The sequence below is a fragment of the Phialemonium atrogriseum genome (genome assembly GCF_030411735.1).
Source record: "Phialemonium atrogriseum strain 8032-3 unplaced genomic scaffold QBC33scaffold_4, whole genome shotgun sequence".
NCBI classification, from domain to species: Eukaryota; Fungi; Ascomycota; class Sordariomycetes; order Cephalothecales; family Cephalothecaceae; genus Phialemonium; species Phialemonium atrogriseum.
The window spans coordinates 389,821-411,666 of NW_026848141.1; the positions used below are offsets into that span (position 1 = coordinate 389,821).

At 55.8% G+C, this 21,846-nt stretch overlaps 4 protein-coding genes across 4 annotated transcripts; 3 read left to right on the plus strand and 1 right to left on the minus strand.

Moving 5' to 3' along the window:
* Positions 1–116: 116 nt before the first annotated feature.
* QBC33DRAFT_527845 (chromatin assembly factor 1 subunit rlf2) lies at positions 117–2,731 on the minus strand. Its single transcript, XM_060427009.1, has 3 exons — positions 2,281–2,731; positions 894–2,222; positions 117–826 (listed from the first exon to the last, which is right to left on the minus strand). Exons 1-3 carry the CDS (start codon positions 2,438–2,440, stop codon positions 450–452), a joined length of 1,866 nt encoding a protein of 621 aa, XP_060286599.1. The 5' UTR covers positions 2,441–2,731; the 3' UTR covers positions 117–449.
* Positions 2,732–3,023: 292 nt separating this feature from the next.
* QBC33DRAFT_527848 (3-hydroxyacyl-CoA dehydrogenase) lies at positions 3,024–4,400 on the plus strand. Its single transcript, XM_060427010.1, has 3 exons — positions 3,024–3,184; positions 3,242–3,341; positions 3,414–4,400. Exons 1-3 carry the CDS (start codon positions 3,059–3,061, stop codon positions 4,142–4,144), a joined length of 957 nt encoding a protein of 318 aa, XP_060286600.1. The 5' UTR covers positions 3,024–3,058; the 3' UTR covers positions 4,145–4,400.
* Positions 4,401–13,371: 8,971 nt separating this feature from the next.
* On the plus strand, positions 13,372–14,053 carry QBC33DRAFT_265382 (uncharacterized protein). Its single transcript, XM_060423135.1, has one exon. The coding sequence runs from the start codon at positions 13,531–13,533 to the stop codon at positions 13,876–13,878; it is 348 nt and encodes a 115-aa protein (XP_060286601.1). The 5' UTR covers positions 13,372–13,530; the 3' UTR covers positions 13,879–14,053.
* A 660-nt stretch (positions 14,054–14,713) lies between these two features.
* On the plus strand, positions 14,714–17,553 carry QBC33DRAFT_265376 (uncharacterized protein). Its single transcript, XM_060423134.1, has 4 exons — positions 14,714–15,677; positions 15,741–15,878; positions 15,942–16,648; positions 16,715–17,553. Exons 1-4 carry the CDS (start codon positions 14,980–14,982, stop codon positions 17,305–17,307), a joined length of 2,136 nt encoding a protein of 711 aa, XP_060286602.1. The 5' UTR covers positions 14,714–14,979; the 3' UTR covers positions 17,308–17,553.
* The last annotated feature ends 4,293 nt before the right edge of the window (positions 17,554–21,846 follow it).

The following is a 21,846-nucleotide window of genomic DNA, read 5'->3' on the forward strand; positions in this document are numbered from 1 at the left end:
GATCATAAGAAAGAAGGAAGGAGCGGTGGCACCGATCTAGTGTCGAGAGGTTGGACCTTTTGCCGAGTTTGCAGCTACGGCCCTGCATACTCCTATTTTTCTTACTTTGAAAAGCTGTCTAGTAATCGAATGACAGTCACGTAAAGAATCCTGCTTCACCGAGGTAATCACACCAAGGTAACTTCAAATGTACCCATGCAGCGCAAAAAGCGCATGTCGAGAGCTCGAATTACTCCTTTCGTTAGTGGCTATCGACCTCGTCTCCTCCAGCGATCACGCTTGTCACGCGCCCCCAAATGCAAGGTTCCGTAGCTCCATGCAGTTCCCGCAAAACTCGAGCAACATATCATCCGTGAACGGAAGGAAGTCTTTCCTCCCATCCTATCTATAGCTAGTTACCGGCCCAAAAATATAATGAAGATGAGAAAGGAAAAAAAAAGGGTGGCTGCTCAGACGCCCGGCTTCAACCTCCACGCCTTGCCTGCCTTCTCGGCAATCATCTCCAGGGTCGCCTTGATCGCCGTCTTGGAGCACTTTGCATGCTGCGAGCTGAAGAGCTCGATCGTGCCGACCTTGCTGAGCGCCGGGTTCGCCATCACCAGCTCCTTCAGCTTTTCCTTCATGTCGGGTGCCAGCGTCGGCGCCTTCTTTGGGGCCGCCGCCGCCGGTGTCGCTAGCGCGTGGAACGCGTCCACGGGACCCGGTGGTGGTGCCATAGCGCTGCTGGATGCTGCGGGCGCCGGGGTGAATGTGAGGGTTGTGGACGGGGCTGGCTCCCAGTAATGGCTGGAGAACGGGTCTATGCCGGAGTGGTGATCCAAGGACTCTGTGTTGTCACGGTTAGCCACTACTGCCTAGACAGACACAGTATGGGTCCATCTGCCATGACTTACCGAGAATAAATTCCATCTGAAAGTCGCGCATGTGTGGTAATGGTGCCTCTCTCTGGCGATTCTCCCAGCAGATGCCTGTGCTCTCCGGTTCCATGCCGCCGGAGAAGGCAGGGCGAAGCAGTCCGGCATCCTCCGAATCGTCCAGGAAATCTCCCATGTCCTCATCATTGTCTGGGTCCTCCTCATCATCGTCCATGGCGTCGACATCCTCGCCATCATCCTCCTGCCACTCAGCCTCCGAGTCATAGTCGTAGTTGAGAGGAAGAATGTCCTTGGCCAGAGGGTTGCGGCCCAGTCTACGCAGACTCGCCATCCCTGAGGGGTAGTTCGTGACGGTGCCAAAGTACGGCGGTCGCACATCCTGTTTGAAGCCCAGGAACTTCATCGGTACTGCCCTTAACGCCTCTCGGGTCTGTCGAATCTGTGTGTTTTGTGATTCTGTGCTAAGGTCAATGACCTTTGGAGGAAATTCGTCATGGAGGAACCCAGACATGATCTTTCGAACACTGGGATAAATTCGGCCACGGCGACCACGGCATGGGAGCTGGAGAGTCTCGACAGGATCGAACGGCTTCACTTCAACGTGACCCCGCTTTTCGTTGATATATTCCTCCAAAATCTGGGATTTGGCTTCTTTGGTCTCGTGGTCCATGTCCAGATAAGATACCGGTGCCACGGTGACCTGATCCTTAATGAAAAAAGGTTTGAACACCTGCTCATAAACCGAGGTCTCCTTGGCAGCGCCCTTCTTTGGGGTCCCCGACGGGCTCGCATCGTCCACAGCGTCCGGTTTGATGGCAGCGTTCGGTTTCGGCGTGGCGGGGTTGATTTTGAAGAACGAGTTGAGCTTGAGCTGGCTGCGCACCTTGCGCGCCTCTTCCTCTTCCCTCTCCCGTCTCTCCTTTTCTTTTTCCTCGGCTCGGCGTTTTCGATCGGCGTCCTTTTTGGCTTTCTCGGTATCCCGTTTCGCCTTTTCGGCGTCCTTTTTAGCCTTGTCGGCGGCTTTGGCGGCTTTATCCGCCTCTCTCTCCTCTTTTCTCTTTACCATTTCCAGATCCTTCACGGCCTTTTCTTCCTTGGAAAGACGTTTCCTTTTGGCGGGGTGATCCGCGGTCGAGTTCTGGGTTGGAGTCGGGACAGAGTTGGTAGGAGGGTTGCTGGAAGGGTTAAGGGAAGGAGCGCTCGGAGGTGGGTGCGGCAGAGTGGTTGGGGGCGAATCTTGGGCTGAATTCGTCTGAGTGGGATTTGTGAACGGCGAGTGAATCGGACTGCCCTTGCGAGGAGGGGATGGTCTCAAGCTCGTAAGTGCGGACGGAAAGTGGTTCTCCTCTTGAAATAGGTTAGCGAGGGCATGCACAAACAGTGTGTTCTGTGTCCCGCGACTCACTCTCGTCGGTGTCGGTAGCTCCAGCCAGCTTCCCAACGAGCCCAGCATCGTCAAGCCGAAACACCTCGCCACAGCCAGGTCCAATAAATTCATCATGGCATCTCTTCAGACTACTAGCTTCAACCTCCTGGGTGTTGGATGCCATGGCAAAAAAAGACATGTGGGGATCGGGACACTCAATGTCCCTAGGGCAGGCGCGGCTCGGAACCCGAGTTCTCAACTCCAACTCAAGAAGATAGTGAAGCCACAAGTAGACAGATCATTTACGTTTCGCAATTGCAGCCTGTAGGGAATACAATGGCGCGTATCTAGGGCGATTGGACCACGGACGATTCGATGGGTGGAAATGCGGATAGGGGCATTCGAGGGTTGTCAGGTCACGGGCAGTGACGATTGGTGGTTGAATTAAAACCGCCGACGCGACTGTACGCGTTGTTTGGCGCGTGCGTTGCCTATTTGCCCCACATTAGACCTCCATTTCACTTTGATAAACCGATATGTGCATATAATCTTCGAAAGTTGTAACATTTATATGGATTGACACATATAATGCTTTTATCCCGATGTTACATGCGCTTAAGCCTGAAAACTTCTCCTACAGTTGCTTATGCCGAGTATTAGCGCAAATTCGAGTAGCTAGTTAGTGCGCTATCAGGAACGCCGAGGTTAGCCGACACTTGCCAGGGTTTATGTCATGTAAGAGATGAACTTGAGCTCAAGCTTCTTCATCCTCACCTACTTCTCTCTCATCAGTCCCAGACCAATTCTGAGAAGAATAATGGCCCTATCACTCTCCAGAAGGCAGGCCCTACGGCTCTCATCTCAATTGAGATGTTTCAGCTCCACAACGCCTAAAAACGCAGCTGAGGTGAAGCGGCTCGGCGTCATCGGCGCGGGGCAGATGGTGAGCATGTGAAAGTGAAGAGATTCAAGAATCGAACCCAGCTGACAGCGAATTCAGGGACTGGGGATAGCTCTCGTAGCTGCGCAGAGGGCCCAGATACCAGTCACTCTGGTTGATGCGTCCCAAAAGTCTCTCGACAAGGGGCTGGCGTTTGCCGGTTAGTATTGGCGGCGAGACTGAACACTTCCCCGGGATCTCTCAACGCCGAAGGAGACTGACAACGAAGCAGAGAAGCTTCTTGCCAAGGACGTATCCAAATCCAGGCTCACGCAGGAGGAGGCCGATGCGGCGCGGTCCCGACTGACGCCGACAATCTCGATGGACGAGCTGTCAGGGGTCGACTTCGTGATCGAAGCGGTGCCCGAGATCCCGAGCCTCAAGTTCGACATCTTCTCGCGGCTGGCTGCCATCTGCCCCAAGCACGCCATCCTCGCCACCAACACGTCGTCCATCTCCATCACCAGGATAGCGGCCGCCACGACGACGGACCCCAGGGACACCAGCGCCAGCTCCCGCGTCGTGTCGACGCACTTCATGAACCCCGTGCCCGTGCAGAAGGGCGTCGAGATTGTCAGCGGCCTCCAGACGAGCGCCGAGACGCTCGAGACGGCCGTCGCCTTCTGCCGGGCCCTGGGCAAGGTGCCATCCGTGTCGGCCGACACGCCGGGCTTCCTGGCCAACCGGATCCTGATGCCGTACATCAACGAGGCCATCGTGTGCCTCGAGACGGGCGTCGGCGACCGCGACTCCATCGACGCCATCATGCGCAACGGCACCAACGTGCCCATGGGCCCGCTGCAGCTCGCCGACTTCATCGGCCTCGACACCTGCCTCGCCATCATGAAGGTCCTCCACGAGGAGACGGGCGACTCAAAGTACAGGCCCAGCATCCTGCTGCGGGGGATGGTCGACGCCGGCTGGCTGGGCAAGAAGAGCGGGAAGGGCTTCTACGACTACTAAGTTGTTGTCGATTGTGCCATTTGTGTTAAATATTCCGATAGGACAGGGCAATTTGTCGCCTTGTTTACGATGCACCCGGTTGAAAGTAAATGATGGTGAAGGGCGATTGGGAAAAATGATTTGGGTAGGGCTCTCAATTTACGTTGGAACCCTCGCTAGACAGCTTAATATCTAGAGTCCATATTGTTTGAAGCCCGATCAATTTGGCATGTGAATGAATAGACAAGGCAGAAAGTTCTTTAACGCAGAAAACGTCCGGAATTCTCCAATTCTCTCTTTCTTTCTTTCTTTTCGCCTTTGTTCTGTGGAATGCCTCTGCCTGCGAAAAAGAGAGGGAGACAGTTGATCCAACGTTGGTTGACGGACTCCCATCCATCCATTCAGACTCGAACGAGCCCCCAGAGAAATCTGGACTTCAGCAGACGGGCACATTTGATTCACCGACAAGAGAGAAAAGAGACGAGCAAGGCGGATGGTATAGCATCGCGACGATCCGGACATGTCTCGATTAACGGGACAAGTTGCCGTCCATCTAGGCATTCGAACAGGGCGAGCTAGGCGTCGAACAAACGGTCCTCAAGGTCTTTTGGGCAGAGATGGAGACCTCCGCTAACATGATGAGATGGAACCTTTGACATCAACTTGACCGCAGCTGGGTCAGGGGCACTTGCCCTGGATCAAGCTCCAGTGTCGACGGCCAGATCGCTTGATCTAGCGCCGCCCAGCAACGAATTTGTCGATGCTCACGCCCTCGCCATAGCAAGAGGAATCATCGGTAGTCTCAGGCGGTCGAGCGAAGGGGCATCAGCGGCTCCAGAACCTCACACATAGGCAGACAGACCTCTCCTGGGAGAAGAAGACTGCGTGCGTGCATGGAGCGTCAGCCTCCACGCCTGAGCACAACTCGGGGAGGGGAAGACAACGCTGTAGGGCCAGGCCAACTAGTTGATGACGGTCGAGATCAGGCACAATTCATGCAGCAAGAACCTCGAGGGCAGTCTTCCGGATGGGAGATGGAGGCAGATCAAGAGCCGACCGTCAAGGGGGAAGCAGCATGGTGCTGCTGCTGCTCCCAACCTCATCAGCCGGCCCGAGCAGCACCGGAACCAAAGAACTCGAGCCGCACTATGAACGATCATGCCCCTCATCACAGCGCGCTCAGGCACTCCCGTCGGGATGACGGAGCCCATCCAGGAACACGACAACTTGGGCCCGGCGGGGGTGGATGAGCAACTTTTCCAGAACCAAAAAAACCAAAAAAAGCCGCATCGTCAAACGTCAGAAGCAAGTAATCGGCTCTGCTATGCCCCCTCGGCATGTCTCGCTGTCTCCCTCTCTGGGGCCTTGGGGGACCTTTCTCCCCACCTTGCCCCTTACATGACACGAACCCGTCAATCTATTTTGATTAACGAGGAAGCAGGCGAGGCGAGCGCAGGCCCCAGGAATTTCATTCAGGGAACGAGATCCCGCGCGTCCGGGCCAGGGCTCGGGAGCGCGCATGCGCGAGAGCGCGTGGTGTGTGTGTGGGCATGTGTGTGGTCCTGGAAGATGTGGAAGAAGTCGAGCTGCCCGTGTAACGTGTCAGGGGCGCGCAACGAGCTTGTTCCCAGCCTCCTAAGCGTGTGAGGAAGGAGGAAAAGGCGATGTGATATAGGGTATAGCAGTAAACTTGGGACGGTAGCCTCGCATTGAAGTTGCCGGTACAAGTTGCTGGTACAAGGCCTTGCAACGTGCGAATATCGTACGTACCTCTCTCTTCCCGACATGGGTTGTTCGTTCGCCACAGCTGGGATGGTTCATGTCTACTATACCGGACCCACAACTGGCCCGGAACGCGGGGGATAAGTTGGACAACAGGAAAGGCGGAAAACCAGCTTGTTTCCGGATGGGGAATGCGGTTGACGGGCATGAGGCTACCCTTGACTGGGCATTGCACGTCGTCCATCAGCTGACAAGAAACGGGACAGGGGGGAAGGGAGAAGAAACCTGGGCCCCAAGTGGAGGTGCGTCAGTAAGTTCGGGCACGGCCGCGGCCGCGGAAGCACCACGGCCTATCGAGCATGCTAAACATGCCAGTGGGATGGATCTCGTTCCTGACCTGAACGCCGGAGTTCCGTTTCCATGCAATGGCAGCCTGCCTTCGTCCAGGAACCGCATCTCCACCCACCTTGGAACCTGGCGCTAGTTCCATTAGCTGTTAGAGGAAGAGGACCCCTTGGTCCTTGGATAAGATGAGTCAAAAGAAAAATAAGAGGTCGGGGAAGGGGGGCTTGGACAAATCACGGCCCGTGATGACCTCGGGCTAGATGAATAGCTCCGGCGTGACGTGCGATTGACTTGTTAGCACAGTCTAAGTACCGGAGAACGATATGTGACTCCCTGAAGCTCGGAGGGCCATCCGAAGGGCCCAGCCTTCGAGAACATGGAGCATTAGTGGCGCACCATTGCTGATGGATGGAGAGAGAGAAGGGGGGTGGGGGGGGCGAGAGAGCTTACGCTCACTTTCCCCCCATTTACCCGCCGGATCTTTGATCACAAGTCTAGACGGCTAGCTCCTCGGCTTATGCCGTAGGGGAATAAACAAAAGGCCAAGAATAGCGATCCGATTCCAGCGAGGAAACCCAGAATAGGTTGCTTGAAACGCAAATCTTCGCTATGTGAATATCACTGAGAAAGAAACAAGCAGCAAAACAAGACACCTGCACACCCCTCCGGCTTTCTGCCCGATGACACCGGGTGCAGGCGGGGTTGAACAGCATTCTGAAGTGGTAAATTCAGCAAAACAAGGCGGCAAAGGAAAGTAAGATGCCCGTGGTGTGCTCTGGATTCGAGTTGAGGGATGTGGCGTGAGAGATCAGTCCCTAGGTGGACCTGTTGGCTCCGTGGGGGCGAGATCCCTCGTATGCTCCATGGGCCACGGCGTCTTGGCTCGGTAGGTACTTGGCCACCTACCGAGGTAGTAGTCGACGTGATATGATATGCATATGCATATGCCTGGAGCAGCATGCGCCGGTTTTCGGGTCTTGGATCGCGGTGGCCCGGCTACCTTTCTCCAGCCGCCAGTTGCCTCAAGACAAGGGCTCATTCTTGCACATCCGTTTTGAGAAGGTCGATGAGGACTGGCGTGAAGACTTGGGTCTTAGGCTGGGTGAAGAGGCTAGGATACCAGCGAAACGGAGAGGGGCGGTTAAAGCTAGCGCTGTGACAAGAGCACGGAAGAGGGCCCTCGAGCAGAGCTCCACGTGCCTTCCCACGCTGCAACTGCGTTCCTTCGTTCATGCACACTCGGCTGTCCCGAGATCCCTCGCATACGGGATGCGGGGTGGTTCGCTGACTCGTTGGCTGGCTCGTTCGCCCCGCGACCACGAAAGCGGTGTACGAGGTGGCTTCATCGCTAGTGGCGTAGGCAGCACCGAGAATCGGAAAACACACGAGTTGATTTCAAATGCATATGACAAGCTCCCTTCCTCTGCATGAGTTGCAGGTCCATACCGCTTGGGGAGGGGGGGGAGGAGGCCGACCCTGGTGGCTGAGGGACTGCCCATCAACCTGGAGTGGGCAAAGAGCTGGCTCGCGGTTTGGACTCAGGCAACGGCCTCAAGGTCGCGGAAGCCGAAGAGGCCTTGATTCCCAACTCAGCGCCGCCAGTGTACTACTCCCTTGCACAGTCAAAAGCCCCGAGACTAGTCGCGCTATCCCAGTGCCACTCAGTGCCACTTGACACTGCCTGGAGCCAACACAATCGTGCTGGTCTGTCACCTTATGCAATCGAGACGGCTCGATATTAATATGACGGCTGGCGCAGAAACGCAGCGGTCTTGTGCTAGTCGAAGACAGAAGGTGAATAGAAAGCAGAGCTCAAGGGGCGCTATCGTGTACCCCATAGGGACGATGGAATATATTGCGGCGAGCTTGAGGGGCGACGTGTACTGGCTGGCCTCTTTAGCCGTGTTGATATGTTTGGCTCGTCAATGAATCCACTGTAGAGGCTTTGTAGCTGTACCGTGTACGACTGGACCAGCTTGGCTGACGTTGAAGCAGTGTGGCGTCTTAACGACGTGGGCCATAAGATGGTTAAGCATGGAGGACACCAATGAGGTAGCGTGTACCTGCACCATGTCCCGTCCGCAAGGCCATGCCGCAAAATGGTTGGACAACTGCGAGCTCAACCTCATGTAGGTACCGGGCTGTCACTGGACCACGGGGTAGCTGTACCTACATTCTATAGCAGCCACATTATCAGACAACGAGCGGCCGGTCTGAAGCGAGTCAGGTTGGGCCGCGTTGACACCGAGATGGCTCTCCGCGTGCCATGCAGCCCCCTGGTGATTCTCCCTGTGGCTTAACACGCCTGGACACGCCTGGACACGCCTGAAAGACGTAGGGGCAGTAGCTTGCAACTAACGCGGCGAGGGGCTTTAGACGTGTGGATAAAGATGGCCTCAATGGTTTGCAACCCCGCTGCGATGGCCAAGACGGCCACTTTTGGCAATCAACCAGAATGGATTGCCTCTTTCGATCAACCGCTCGCATGAGAGCGCGATCTTGGGAAAATGCGGGAAAATCGAAGATCAAGAAGCTAAATGCACGCTTCGACGGCCGAGTCGAGCGGGCTGGACTACCGTAGCCATCCGTGACGGGGGCATCAAGACGCCGGTTGCGACATTGCGGGTTCCCCACAATGTTCTAGTCGATCCTGCCTTCGACTTGCATGTTTTCTCCGGTGTTTGATGCGGGCTGACGAGGCGGCTGTGTGAGGGGAAGAGACGGGCGTGAATGGTCGACACAGAGTGCTAGTGCATGATGTCTGGCTGCTAGTGGCGGCTCAAAAGAAGAATCAGAGCACCAGGACGCGCGACGCGCTCTTTTTTGTCACGATTAATCTTGTTTCCAATTGGAGTGCGTGTGTGGCTGTTGGCGGGCTCGCCGGCCGAGTCGAGGCTCTGCCAGAATTCCTAGGGTTGTTTCCTGGGTCGCAGCAATTTGAGATTGATGACTGAAGAAGGAACTCAAATCTGCTGCCGCTCCTATTCCCCTTGTGCTGGGGCTCGCGGGGTGAGAGAACCAGACCCAGCTGGCAGTGGTGAGGGCGGGAAATTCCCGTCATTGGACGCACTCAGTAGGTTGTTGGCGGGCTGCTGCATCCCCAATCAAACCGTCCCATCTCCCAGGATCTAGGCATTCGTCCTCTCGCATCGCACAAAGCTTGAGGCGCCGGCGCAAGTCTGTTTCTGGCCTGGGAGGCTGTATGCGTAGGACAGCGCGCGCGGGGATTCGCCGTGGAGGACTGGCATATTCCCAGATTGGAAATCCGTCCCATCTTGTTGGATCCAAAACTCGTTGGCCAGATAGGCTGGACAAGGCCAGACGCTTCCCGTCTCAGGAGGTCGAGTCAGCCTTATGGTCCGCGCAATGGTACTTCCCATTGCTATGTTTGACTTGCAGCAAGCGGGATGATGCCGCCGCCCTGTTCCCACGCCAAAACCGCAAATCACCACGGTTGAGAGTTACATGCATTACAGTTCCCGTGGCCCCGGCCCCCCCCGCCCGGGAAACGACCGGCCCAGGACAAAAGACACACAGCTCGTCAGAGACAGATGCGCTGCTTCGGTGTCTAGTATTGTCTCGTGGTAGGTGTGCGACAGGTATGGATATTTGCGCTTGCCTACATCCGCCTAGGCACTTGTTCTAATGATGGGACAGAATGGTGCGCACAAAGATCGGGAGAGTAGTTTCGAAGTACGGAAGCCGAGTTTTGAATTCGGAACTGTGCTCCGAGCCGCTCTGGCCAGGCAACGTTGATGCAGTGGTGCTCCTGGAAGCCCAGTTCGATGCTGCAAGGCACCGATCTGCCAGCCAAACGTGACGATTTCCTGGTGCTGGCCAAGGGGAGCAGACCTGGTTCTGTCAAGATCTGGGACGGATAGGGGAGCGTTCATCCAATTTTTGTGTTTCCCTGAACATTGCATCTCTGGTCTCATTCTCGACTCCTCCTGCAGCTCAATGGACGATGGATCGGCTGAGGGTTGACGGTGGCGCTGCCTCGCTTGCTTGCCTTGCAATTCTGGGTCAGGCGCGAGGGATTCAAAGAATGGACAGGGAAGACCCCAGACGCCACCGATCCCTGTCTCAGATCTTGAAGCGCACTAACCTGTACTGACCTATATGTATATGTGGTAAGAGCCGAGCTCAAATCCGCCTTCTGAGCAGACGTAATAAATAAGATGAGCAGATGGACAGGCACATCGACTTTTCGCCTACGTGCGTAAGCGGAAACTGGCCGGCTACTTTCGATTCGATACGAGAGGACAGTACGACTCTACGCCGCCAGTTAGGGTGTGGACTGACACCAAGCCCTCGGAGCGGGCTGGCGCGGGAAGGTGCGGGTTTCACGAGGACTCGTAGCGTAGTTTTGAGAACCCGCTAGCTTGAAAGAGTTCGTTTTGGGAAGCGCGCTTCTGGGGGATTTTGCGGCGTAATCCAGGCAAAAATGCATCTCAAACACGCCCCGGTCCTTAATCTGGCGGTTAACCACACGGAGTCGCGGACTCGCAGATGGCTTTTCCCCGACACAACACTCAACCAAACTTCGTGAGCATGCCAACTCTTGGCAAAGGCTATTGAAGCCGATCGCTCCAGCCAACCTTGGCCTAGCGTTGCTGAGGGAGATCGAGTAGGGGTAGAGGTTCCATGCTTTGTAGAACCAGCGTTACCTCAACTCCCGGCTTTCTCTCAGATGACGCAGACGCTGCGACGCTGCGACGTTGCGATTTCGTTGCCGAAATAACAGATACGGAGTATCAGCCAAACACAGGGTCCGAATGCGAAATAGCAGACGAGCGCGGCCATCTCGTGTCTCGAGGATTGGGCTGCCGCAATTGCGAGGGGGGATGGCAACCAAACATTCGAGAACAAATCTGTCGAAATGGAAGACTGGACCACACGAGCCCCCATGGGTATTACCCCCGCCAAACGGCTACTTGCCTGCCCTGCATGTACGCATATCTATGCAAACCGAGCACTAGCACAGAATGGGGGGAAATGGTGGCGTCCTGTTACCAGCAAAGATAACGGAACGGCGAGCAACAAGCAGCAAATACTACGGATCAAACGACCAAACTGCAAATAAGCTTATTATCCTCAACCTCACTCGTTTACCTGATCATCCTTCGCTCCCTCCCGCCGGTAGTGCAGGCACGTGTCGGATTCATATTGCGAGTAGGTACCTAGGTATGTATTCACGAATAGGTCGGGTCCTATCAGTCAAGATTCAAGAAAGTCCGCCACAGTGGCACAGCATCTTTGTCGGGATGTCTCCAATACCAAGGTCTGCCTATAAATCCTGATGAGCATCTAGGTTACTCTACACATCATCTCGCTTCCTCTGATCGACTCTATATCGCCCGCTTGGGGCTGATACATGCGTCGCCTTGACCAAGGTATGGAATTCCCTCGGAGGCATACCTTCCAGCGATGGAAGGGCAGGCAGGTTTGCTATTCGTTATGTCAAGCTGGAGAGGGAGATTTGGAGGCGTCGACATGCGTAATCTGCACAAACTTGCTGCTGCGACCCGAGACTCCAGACTCCAACGTTCGTTCCCTTTGTCCCCTTTGTAATTTCCCTGCCAGTTGAGCCAGTTGGCAATGTGGCGTGGGCCGTGGCTGGTCCTGAATCTCGTCATCAAATTATCGATCGTGCGTCCCTGGCAGATCTGGGCGGGGGCTCGATTGGACCAGCCCCTCCTCATGAGACCAAGGACGGAAGATGCTGTGGAAATTGAAAAGGGCGCACGGACTCTGGGATCTGGTGTTTTGCTGCGCTCACGCCACGGGTCGCCACTCAAAAAGAAGCTTCCACAGCTGCCGCAACCCCATTCCTTCATCTCTATCTGTAGCCTAGCGTCTTTTTTTTTTTTTCGTCTCGTCCGTTTGGCACCAGCCACCAAGCCACCACCCACCACCACCCCTGCGGCGGTCGGCTTGCTCTTGCTCTCCCATGTGTTCACTCCCAGATGCACGACACCCTGTCCTTGGCTCCCCTCCGCCTGTCTCAACTGTTAGCCCACCCTGCTCTGATCATTGCCGTCATAGGTAACCCCTGGCAATCTTCAAGCCCCGGACTGGGATCCCTGCCGGCGCCGCACTAACATTTGCAACTCGGCAGGACGTGCGTCTCTCACTGTCGCGTACACCACTTACCACCTACAGCGTAGCACCCAACCCACCAAACCTGCCTCCCTAGCTTGCTTTGCTCGGCCACAGCAGGTAGCACATCATATCAGCCTACGGCTCGTTCGGCGCACTTTCCCACAAGCCCCCCTCCGACCCCTACCAGTCGGCCCTGCGCCGTGCGATGATGATGATGATGATGATGGCATCATGAAATGCCTCTTGTATGCCCAAATCTGTCAGATCTAGCTGTGCACGGCATTAGCATGTCCTCCTGAGGGGACGGGGCCATTGTGAAAATGCCCCAAACCGTGTCTCAAAAGCAGTCCGCTCTCTAACCAACACCCGCCTGGTCAGCTGCGGGTTCAATCAAGAGCATTAAGCAAGAGGAGCGCCCCACCGCTCCGTTCACGACAAGCCGCCGGGCCCCATGCCGTGGCCGGCAGCTGGGCTCCCCTTGGCCGATTGACTAGCTCTCCTGGGTTGGATCTGTGTGCAGCATTGCAGAAAACCCTCCGGCGCGCCCTGGGGAACCTCCCCATGACCTTGCCCAACTTGGCTACTGTTGAGTGCAAAAGGTGCCGAGGGGTATGCCAGATGTCGGCAAGGAAGAGGAAAGATCTGCCCATCGCTGATCTTCACACCCTCCCCCCTGTACCACACTGCCCTGCCAGGGTTCTTGCAAGGATCACAATCCAACCCTCCCCACCTACCGCACCTCCACTCCCACCCTCTCTCTCTCTCACTCACTCTCTTGTTGTACACTCCCATGCGCATATCTTGCCTCTTGTCTCTTGTCTTGCATTCCGCTCTCCAAGTTGGGCCCACCCCTCCGCATTCTGCTTTCTCCGTGCACACCCTCTCTCCAGAATAGGGAAAGGGAACAGGAACCGCAGTAACTTCACTCAGTACACTCCCTGTCTACTCCCTGACGGCAGCCATCCATCCATCCTATTGGCTCCAGCCTAAGAGCGAGTTCAACAACGGTCATGCTTTCATCCGTGCAGTCCACTGTGAGAGCTAATGTGAGCCGAGATGCTTTGCGACTGCGATGTGCCTTCCTTGCCTTCCCACTTTCTCCGAGCAATCCTCGTCACTTGCTTGCCCTCCTGCCTGCCTTCTGGGAGGAGTTGGTTGACTAAAGTAATCAGACGAATGAGGGCGAGCTGGGGACCTGACCTTTGCGGGCCTGGCCTGCCCGCCGTTGAATCATCTTCATGTCTCGCCCATGTGGGTGTCGGATGCTTGCGCCCGTCTCATTGGCCCTTGAGCTGCAGCTACCTTGCCTGCCATCCCTGACCATGACCCCATACCGGGATACAGCCGCTCTTGCTGCAGTCATCTTCCCCTGCCATAAACGGTCATTCAACTTCTGCTGCTGGTATTTCGCGCATATGCCTGCTCTGCCTGCCCTGACCCCAGCAACTGGCTGTGGTACCTCCATGTTGGTTCCATCCATGGGCTTCAGGGCACGGCATTACCCATTCAGCCGAAGTTCTATAGCTCAGGGTCCTCTGATATATGGCCTTGTCACTCTTCTCATCCTCTCTTGTGTCAACCCTTGACAAAAAAAACAACGGTGTGGCTCAGCTGTTCCATGCCCGGGAGATCTGATAATATAGAGCGACAGGGCATTAGCTCGCGGCTTCGCTCTAATCGAGTGAAGCTCCGCTATAGCCACTGTCCTCCCTCAGGTACCAGGTACCCTCCCCCCCAGATCTTCCAGCGAGACCTTGGCCTCGATCGTTTCTGTTGCCCGTGCAAACCCTGCCCAGTACTCGGATCGTCTGGATTGGGCCCTCATCGGTATTAATCCCACCTCTGTCCTACTGAACAGAGGACGTCTAGGGACGGCACCACTCCCCAGTAACGGCTATCCCTTACCTCCATACTTAACGGGGCCCTTGTCGGTTCCTTAGTATAGAAGGACATCAGAGTCTACCGACCCCACCGAACCATCATTTGACACCCTCGAATTTATACAAGTTATGATCCTGCCTCGGAGGGGTCCTGATTCCAAGCTGGACTCTCTACCCTCTCTCAGCCTCCTTCCAGACGACCATCTTTGAACAAGTCCAAACACCTTGGCTTCACAAATCCGGTAGCTGACATCCGGGACTGGCCAACTATCCATCCTGGCTACTGCTTCTTTGTCTGATCATCGTTTTAACCTCCGAGCCTGATCTGGCACCCAGTCGCATCGGCCAACAACACCAGGGCGTACTTATACCTTAAAGAGCTCCCACCGCTCCCCCTCCACACCTCGGAGGAACTTGTTCTGGTTTGATCTGCAGCAGAGCCTGGAGAAAGGATTAGGCACTCCGATTGATCTGGGACAGATCGTGGCGATTGGCATTTCGAGTCGACAACCTCTCCAAACCTTCTTTCGGATCTGCTGGATAGAGATCACCGCGAACCAGACTTTCGTTCCTGAAGGGTAGAGGTCGCACCAAACTCTGGAGCTTGAGTCCTTCGATTCTGCACCAAACAAACAAACAAACAAACAAACAAACAACAGCCGTCTCCTCGACACTCGTTCATAGGTGACCTCGGTCACTCCTTTCCAACCAGAGAGGACTGATCTCAGCACGGTGGTGGCATCTGGCCGATTCCCTACAGGACGAAGACTCCAGTTTCCCTCCAAACAACGACAGTCTCTATTTCCAATGCTCGTTACCAGGCAATGTGAAACGGAGCAGAATCATTGGTCTGTCAGCAAGCTCGAGACCATCTTCCACAAGCCCTCCAACAGCCCACGCATGTCGAACAACTTCGAGACTCCGTTGTCGACACAGTCAGACTGGCAGGGGCAGTACTCGTTCCTCCCGCCAGGAGACGGCAGCATCTTCTCGCAGTCCTACGACCATGTGACGAGCTCGGCAGATAATACAGACTCGCAGGCGCAGCCGAGGTCGGCACCTGCGCCCGGCAACCCACTTGAGATTGACGGGTCCAAGTCCGAGGGGAGCTCTCTGAGCTCGCCGCTGGGCCATCGCCGCAGCCTTGACCCGCTCGGCTTGCGACAGCCCAAGCCGCCTACCCCTATCCAAGAGCAAGCGGAGACGCATGGCGACCAATATACTCAGAAGGCAGCAGAGTCGGTGCGCGAGGAATCCTTGGTCTCTACCGAGACCCAGGGCTTGTCAATGGGCTCCAATCCCCTGAGTTCCGTGTCGTCTGCTGGACAGGGCTCCGAAATCCCCTCCGGCCAGCCGGGCAACGAGGCACAGGGCGGCGTCAAGGATGAAGAGGAAATCCTGGACGACGAAGAGATGATCGAGGGAGACGGAGATGGAGAGACGCCAACTCAGCCCCAGACGGCGGCAGAGCGTACCGCTCAGCGGCGGAAGATGAAGCGCTTCAGGTAAAAACACACGAATATCCCGCGAGAGACTGTACTTATATGGGCGTGGGCTAACAAGCGTAGACTAACCCATCAACAAACCCGGTTCCTCATGAGCGAGTTTGCAAAACAACCACATCCAGATGCGGCACACAGAGAGCGGCTTTCAAGGGAGATTCCTGGACTGAGCCCCCGGCAAGTTCAGGTTTGGTTCCAGAATCGGTAGGTTTTTCACGTTTTACCACCCTCGTTGACCAGCAGAGACGCTGACTGTTGCCCCTTCAGCCGTGCCAAAATCAAGCGCCTCACAGCGGACGACCGGGACAGGATGATCAAGATGAGGGCCGTCCCGGACGACTTTGACAACGTCCAGGCGCTCCACTCCCCCTACGGAGCAGTCCAAGGACTGGGAACACCGATCTCGTCGCCTGTTGACTTCGGCGGCTCATCCTACGCGGACCACATGATGCGGCCCCTAATGGTCGATGTTCGGCGTGCTGAAGGCGACGACCATCTTTCCCCAACCGGTCTCAGTCCGGCATTTGGAAGCATCGGCTTCAATCCGTCAGCCACCCTCAGCAATCCCGACATCCTCTCCCCAATGTCGCCGACCTCGAGCGACCGCTACGCATACTCCAGCCACATGTCTACGCCCCTGAGCGCTGGACCTCGCACGTCGAACCCCTTTGGAAGCCGGCAAGGCAGCCTGGATTCGGGCATGCAAATGCATGGCCATCACTCAAGGCAGCAGCAGATCCGTCCTCTTCAACCTCTCCAACTGCGCGAAACCATGTCCAGGTCGCGATCGGACAATCTCCAGTCGCCACTGAGATCAAGCATGTCCTGGAAAGGAGATGCGATCGATTACACCACGTACCATGGGGGAGCTGGCTCGCCTCAATTGGGCGGACGGCCACCCCTGTACCAGCAAGACCAGATGAGTGGCGCGTCTCCTGGTGGGCTGGGGGCGTACGACTCCAGCAACTACTCGGGTAAGTGATCCTTGAACTTCTGGGGAGAAAACAGAACGGTCGATTCTAATGGCCAAAAAAAATTAGGCTCTACGGTTCAGTCACCGACGCACATGAACTATCCCAACTTCCAGTCTTCTAGCATGCAGCAGAACCCTCAGGGCCGCTCGCGACTAAGGGCCGCATCGGCATCGCTGCCGCTGGGCCTAGACCTCCGCAACCAGATGCGTTCCGTAGGATCAGGACACAACATGCAGCCGAGCGCTCACTCTCCCGGTGCGCGGACCTCTTCCACTCCTCAGCTAGGAGGAGTCTCCCAAAGCTATACTGCGAGCTTCCCATCCGCGCCGCTCACGGCACCGATGGACTTCCACCTGCCCAGGACACCCGGCTTCCGGACCTCGGGAGCCGACTACTCGATGCCCCAGATGAGCGCCCCAATAGCCCCACCGAACGACTTCTCTCAGGCATTCCAGGCCAGCATGTCTACCTCAAATTCCAGGACCCCTATGAGGGAGTCGTTTGGCGGCGGACCTCTGTCAATGGGTCACGGCCAGAACTCGGGCGAGCGAAGCGATGACTACTCAGGGGAACACATGGGCATGAAGCGCAAGCGTAGCTTCACCACGCCGTCTTCAGCAGCTGCGACGGGCCAGGGCACATATGGCAACACGACATAATGAGAAGACGAGAAACAGAACAATTTGATGAGCGCTGGGAATATATATCATTTAACTGGGTGGAATGGCTCTTACTGGTTTGGGGTTTTGGGCGTCAACACGACGATGACGATGACTGGGAATAACTTGTGTTTGCTACAAAGTGCTCTGCTCCTTTTCTCTCGCAACTGATTATTTTTTTTTATTTTTTTTGTGACGCAAGATAATACCCCAGTTCCTTTGTTTATACCAGTGTGTGTTAGGGTACCCTATTCCTGCTTGTTTTCGGTCCCCCCATTATTCTTCTTCTCCTCCAACGGCTACTGCCGATTATTATTTTCTCTACTTCCCCCCCCTTTCCCCAAGAAACAGCTCGCTTTTGTCCCGCTAAAAACTGTTCGACTGCCGAAAAAAAACCTCTCAAGACTGTTTACTGTTCATTCTTCTATCTCCTACTATATCAAGTGTGGCAAAGATTTGGCATGTACCTCGAGCGAGGCATGAAGCACACACATGCGGGGGCGCACATGGGCGGATATCAGAATGATACTCACGACGGCAGGAAAATATCTGCACCTACAAATGTTTTTTTTCCCTTCACCGTTCTTCTTCAAACCCCCCCTTCTTTTCCCCCTTTCTCTCTCTCCCTACAGGAAGCGAACGTACCAAAGCGGGGGGGAGGCCCGAGGGGGCAACCACTTTGACCAAGCGAGAAAAAAAAAGGCGACAGGGACAGGGAGAGAGAGAGGAGGCTGTACATAGACGGCGGCGACGGGGGCTGCGGCGGGCGTCGGGAGACGACAGACCAGCCTCCTACACGTTTTTCCCTTTCTTCGATTCTGCACGCTTCGCCAACACACCTTTTACTTTGTTTTGTTCCTTTTTATCCCCCACAGCAGCGCGCAGAAGATGCAGGAGATGCAGGCGACCGGGGACCCTTCAACGGGGGCTGGTTGGTCCTACCTAGCTTTGGCCTGGGCTGGCCGTTCCACAGTTTTCGGTTCTTCACCCACATGGACATGCATATCGAATCTTTCTTGTTTCCCGCGCCGCTGGGTTGGTTTCTTGTACATACAGACTTCTATTATATTACTATTATCTATTACGCTGTACTGGCTGACTTACTGGCTTGTTTGATTCTGCTGTTGCTAGCCTCTCCTGGTGGCTAGGCTAGGTTAGTGTCTATTCTTGGTCTTTCTCTCGCGACCCCTATTTTATATTTTCAACTCTTTTCTTCTCTTCTTTTTCCTACTAAGGATCCTACTTTACTTTATCACGGCGAAAATACCCAGACATGTACTGTACAAGTACCACATTTTATTTGGAAGGACATGGGGGAATTACTCAGAATGGGGGGGCGGGAACGGTCCTGCACATCTGGAAAGACGGCTGGACTTGCAGTGAATCAGCGGTGGAAAACAACGAGATATCAAATTCCATATCCCAGAGAAAGAGGGAAAACAGAAAAACAAAACCAACTGCCTTGTTCGTGATAGTATGGTCCTGCAATGCAAAACCCGCGCCTCGCCCTATAGTTTCGGCCGAATAGGGTCTCGGTTACGCCCACTCGACAACCCCTCCTGCCTCCTCCACTCCCCCCTTGTTCCTGCACCTCGCATGTCCTGGCGCATCGCGTAGCTATCAAGAAATCTATGTGTTCCGTAGGGGGTATGGGTTCCATGATTCCAATCCCGGGGTTTCGTTTTCACGTCTTTGAACGCCGTGCTGATCTCTCACCACTTCTGTCGTGATCTCTTGCTACGACGCTGCCACGAGGTCCAATCTGCGGGCGGGCGGGATACTACGATAATCACCGATTCAGGAGAGGCTCCGAGAGGGGGTGGTTTCTGAGGATGTTTGGATAAAAGATCAGGGCTGGATTGGAGGGGAGGGAGGTGGGTGGGAAAGGAAGGCGGGAGAGTGACGCTGGGCCCTCCTTTCCGTTTCCCCTTCCCTTGACCTTACTCGAGAACGAGGCCTTTTTTTGTCCCAACCACCACTTGCCCTTCCCGGCCTGGGAGGAAAGGCGGCCCAGAAGGAAATTCTCCGGGAGGTCGAGCTCCATTGCCCGGGGGGACCAGGCGTCGTACAGGAATGACGCACATGCTCTTGCATATGGTGGTTCTGCCTCCCCCCCCCCCCCCCCGGCCCCGCGCGGCCCCCCCCCCCCCCCCCCCCCCCGCCGCGGCGGCGGGGGGGGTCCCGGATGGCCCCCCTGGCCTGTGCATTTGGGGGGTTGCCCCCCCCCCCCCCCCCCCCCACCCCCCCCCCCCAATGTCCCGAGTACATAGGTAGTCTATCTATCTAAACGGGAGGAGGAGGGGGGGCTCGGAAGCAGAGCACGGCCAATCTCAGTCGCCCAGTCCGCGGCTTGGCATCGCGTTCCGGCTCTCGCATATTCTCTGCTTGCCGGTGCCCACCCTTACCAGTGGGATAAGGGGGGGGGAGGTTGGTCTACAACATGCGGGCTGAGGTGATGCAAGCCAGAAAACGTGCAGGGGCTACTGTAGAGTTGGGCGACAAGCTGCAGAGGCGGCGTAGCATGGAGCATGGGCACCTCGATGGGGCGGGTGTCACAAGAGAGTCCGGAGCAGGAAATGAAAGGAGCCGTTCGGGGTTGGGGCGTCTTGGGAATGCCCTCCCCGACCCCTCCCCCGCAAGACGGACATGCCGTCGAAAGGGGCTCGCTCGGCCATTGCACATGTACCAATAGCCGGGCCCTGCGGACGAAGCCGAGGGTTGCTTCCGCTTGTATTTTGCCTCTATGCCCGGCAGGCAGAGGGCGCGAGATGATCGCAGATGCACTGCAACTCTCTCCGCCTTTTCTAGCTTGAAAGTCCTGTTGGGGCGCAAGGTGGGTGAGATCAATTGACACTGCTACGCACTGGTGGCAGTCAATGCAACGAGACAGGCTAAGGGTGCCTCTACTAAGCTTGTCTTGCAATAGCATGGTGCCCTCTGGATGTCTAGAGGGCAAATCAGGAAGCAGGAGAGAACCTGCAAGGCAGTTGACTGGGCTTGCCCACGGCGTCTGGCCGCATGCGCACCCATAACTGAGGGGTGCCGGCCAGGACGTTGAACCCAGCAGGTATGGAGGTGGTGGCCGTATGCGAATGCTAACACACACAACGCCCCACGACCTCTTGGCCGGGGGTTGCAAGCTTGCAACTCCTCAGTGTATTTTGACTAGCACTATGTGCCGCGAGGGCACGGCGTAAGACACACCGCATCCTCTCGCTCACCTACCCAATCTTGGTTAACTCGCCCTCCATACAGCTCGCAAGGGTGCAGTTGCAACCGCATCGACGAGCCGCGGCAGCCAGCAGGAACGCCGATCTCCGAAGATTTCCCCCGCAAATCCGGGAATTCAAAAGCGTTAGGGCTCGTGGCCAGGGGCGCAATGGAACGGTGGGAAAAGTGGTGCATTCCACTGGACCGGCCGGTACCGAATTTTGGTCGATGTGAATATAAGGCCCGACGAGCCTTCTGTTCCGGGTTGCAACCACGACGGGAGATAGATGAAGCTGGTGATAGAAGCCGTCTTCACGTGACTCACCCTCAGGTACTCCCTAAATCAAAGAACAGGGATTGTGCATGTCACACCACATCTCGGTCTCTGACCCACCGTACCTACCTAGCAGACCAACGGATCACACCCAAGCCAAGCCACATTAGAACCCTTCAATGTGGCTCCCAATCACGTGGAGAGGACCAAAAGACCATAATACCTGCCTCATTCGCACCTTTTCTCTCGTCGAATTACCTCCGTAACTACTATAGCTATACACAAGGAGCGATCATCTTCAAAGTTGAAGACGACCCGATAGCTTCCTTCCATGGCAAATGGCAGAAGGGCCATGGCTCCATGATATCATTGGCCACACATAACCGGTTGCATCCAGGTTAGCTCCGGCTCCAGGTTTTAACCTCCACACGATGGGGTCCTTCATTTAGTGTTCATTTACGATCCCGTTGGCGAGACGCTTCGCAAAGTGCCGAGACTAAGAGGGGTGCTGAAAACCCAGGTAGGTTTGCTGTACCTGTCAATCGACCGCTTTGTGCCTAATCTTCCTATTCGTCATTCTCTGATGTCCTAGTCTGACGGGTGGGTGCGTTACTTGTCATTCTCCTTTTGGCTAAATTTGATCAAGTCCTCTCCGTTTCCCCTTGGAAAGTTTTGACAGCTGTCGGCGAGAAAAAAATACGGGTTTGTGCTCAGTCTGCCAATCTCGTGCCTGGCCCAGAGGGGCGTGCGAGCTTGATTTATAGTGCACACCTTCAAGCCACTCCCCTGCTGGAGCCGCTGGGAGCCAGTTGTGGAATCTCTGTGGCGCTCTCATATTGATGGCGGATACTTCACGTCGCCCCTCTAGTCGATGGGAACGGTACATTGCTCGCTCTACGGCCGCTAGGTACTTGGGCAAGGATGTGTCGAATGTGCGCAATATCGAACACATCCCGTCGATGCAAGGCGAGCGCCATGGAGGGAGGCCGCTGGGGGCGGGGGGGGGGGGGGGCGGGGGGGGGGGGGGGGGGGGGGGGGGGGGGGGGGGGGGGACG

What these genes read in the sequence shown, in the direction of transcription:
- QBC33DRAFT_265376 (XM_060423134.1), top strand. Translation starts at nt 14,980, where the DNA reads ATGCTCGTTACCAGGCAATGTGAAACGGAGCAGAATCATTGGTCTGTC. An exon ending in CGGAAGATGAAGCGCTTCAG is followed by an intron (nt 15,678 to 15,740) that starts GTAAAAACACAC and finishes TAACAAGCGTAG; the next exon opens with ACTAACCCATCAACAAACCC. An exon ending in CAGGTTTGGTTCCAGAATCG is followed by an intron (nt 15,879 to 15,941) that starts GTAGGTTTTTCA and finishes TTGCCCCTTCAG; the next exon opens with CCGTGCCAAAATCAAGCGCC.
- QBC33DRAFT_265382 (XM_060423135.1), top strand. Translation starts at nt 13,531, where the DNA reads ATGTCTCGCCCATGTGGGTGTCGGATGCTTGCGCCCGTCTCATTGGCC.
- QBC33DRAFT_527845 (XM_060427009.1), bottom strand. Translation starts at nt 2,440, where the DNA reads ATGTCTTTTTTTGCCATGGCATCCAACACCCAGGAGGTTGAAGCTAGT. An exon ending in AGCTACCGACACCGACGAGA is followed by an intron (nt 2,223 to 2,280) that starts GTGAGTCGCGGG and finishes ACCTATTTCAAG; the next exon opens with AGGAGAACCACTTTCCGTCC. An exon ending in TCAGATGGAATTTATTCTCG is followed by an intron (nt 827 to 893) that starts GTAAGTCATGGC and finishes GTGACAACACAG; the next exon opens with AGTCCTTGGATCACCACTCC.
- QBC33DRAFT_527848 (XM_060427010.1), top strand. Translation starts at nt 3,059, where the DNA reads ATGGCCCTATCACTCTCCAGAAGGCAGGCCCTACGGCTCTCATCTCAA. An exon ending in TCATCGGCGCGGGGCAGATG is followed by an intron (nt 3,185 to 3,241) that starts GTGAGCATGTGA and finishes CAGCGAATTCAG; the next exon opens with GGACTGGGGATAGCTCTCGT. An exon ending in CAAGGGGCTGGCGTTTGCCG is followed by an intron (nt 3,342 to 3,413) that starts GTTAGTATTGGC and finishes ACAACGAAGCAG; the next exon opens with AGAAGCTTCTTGCCAAGGAC.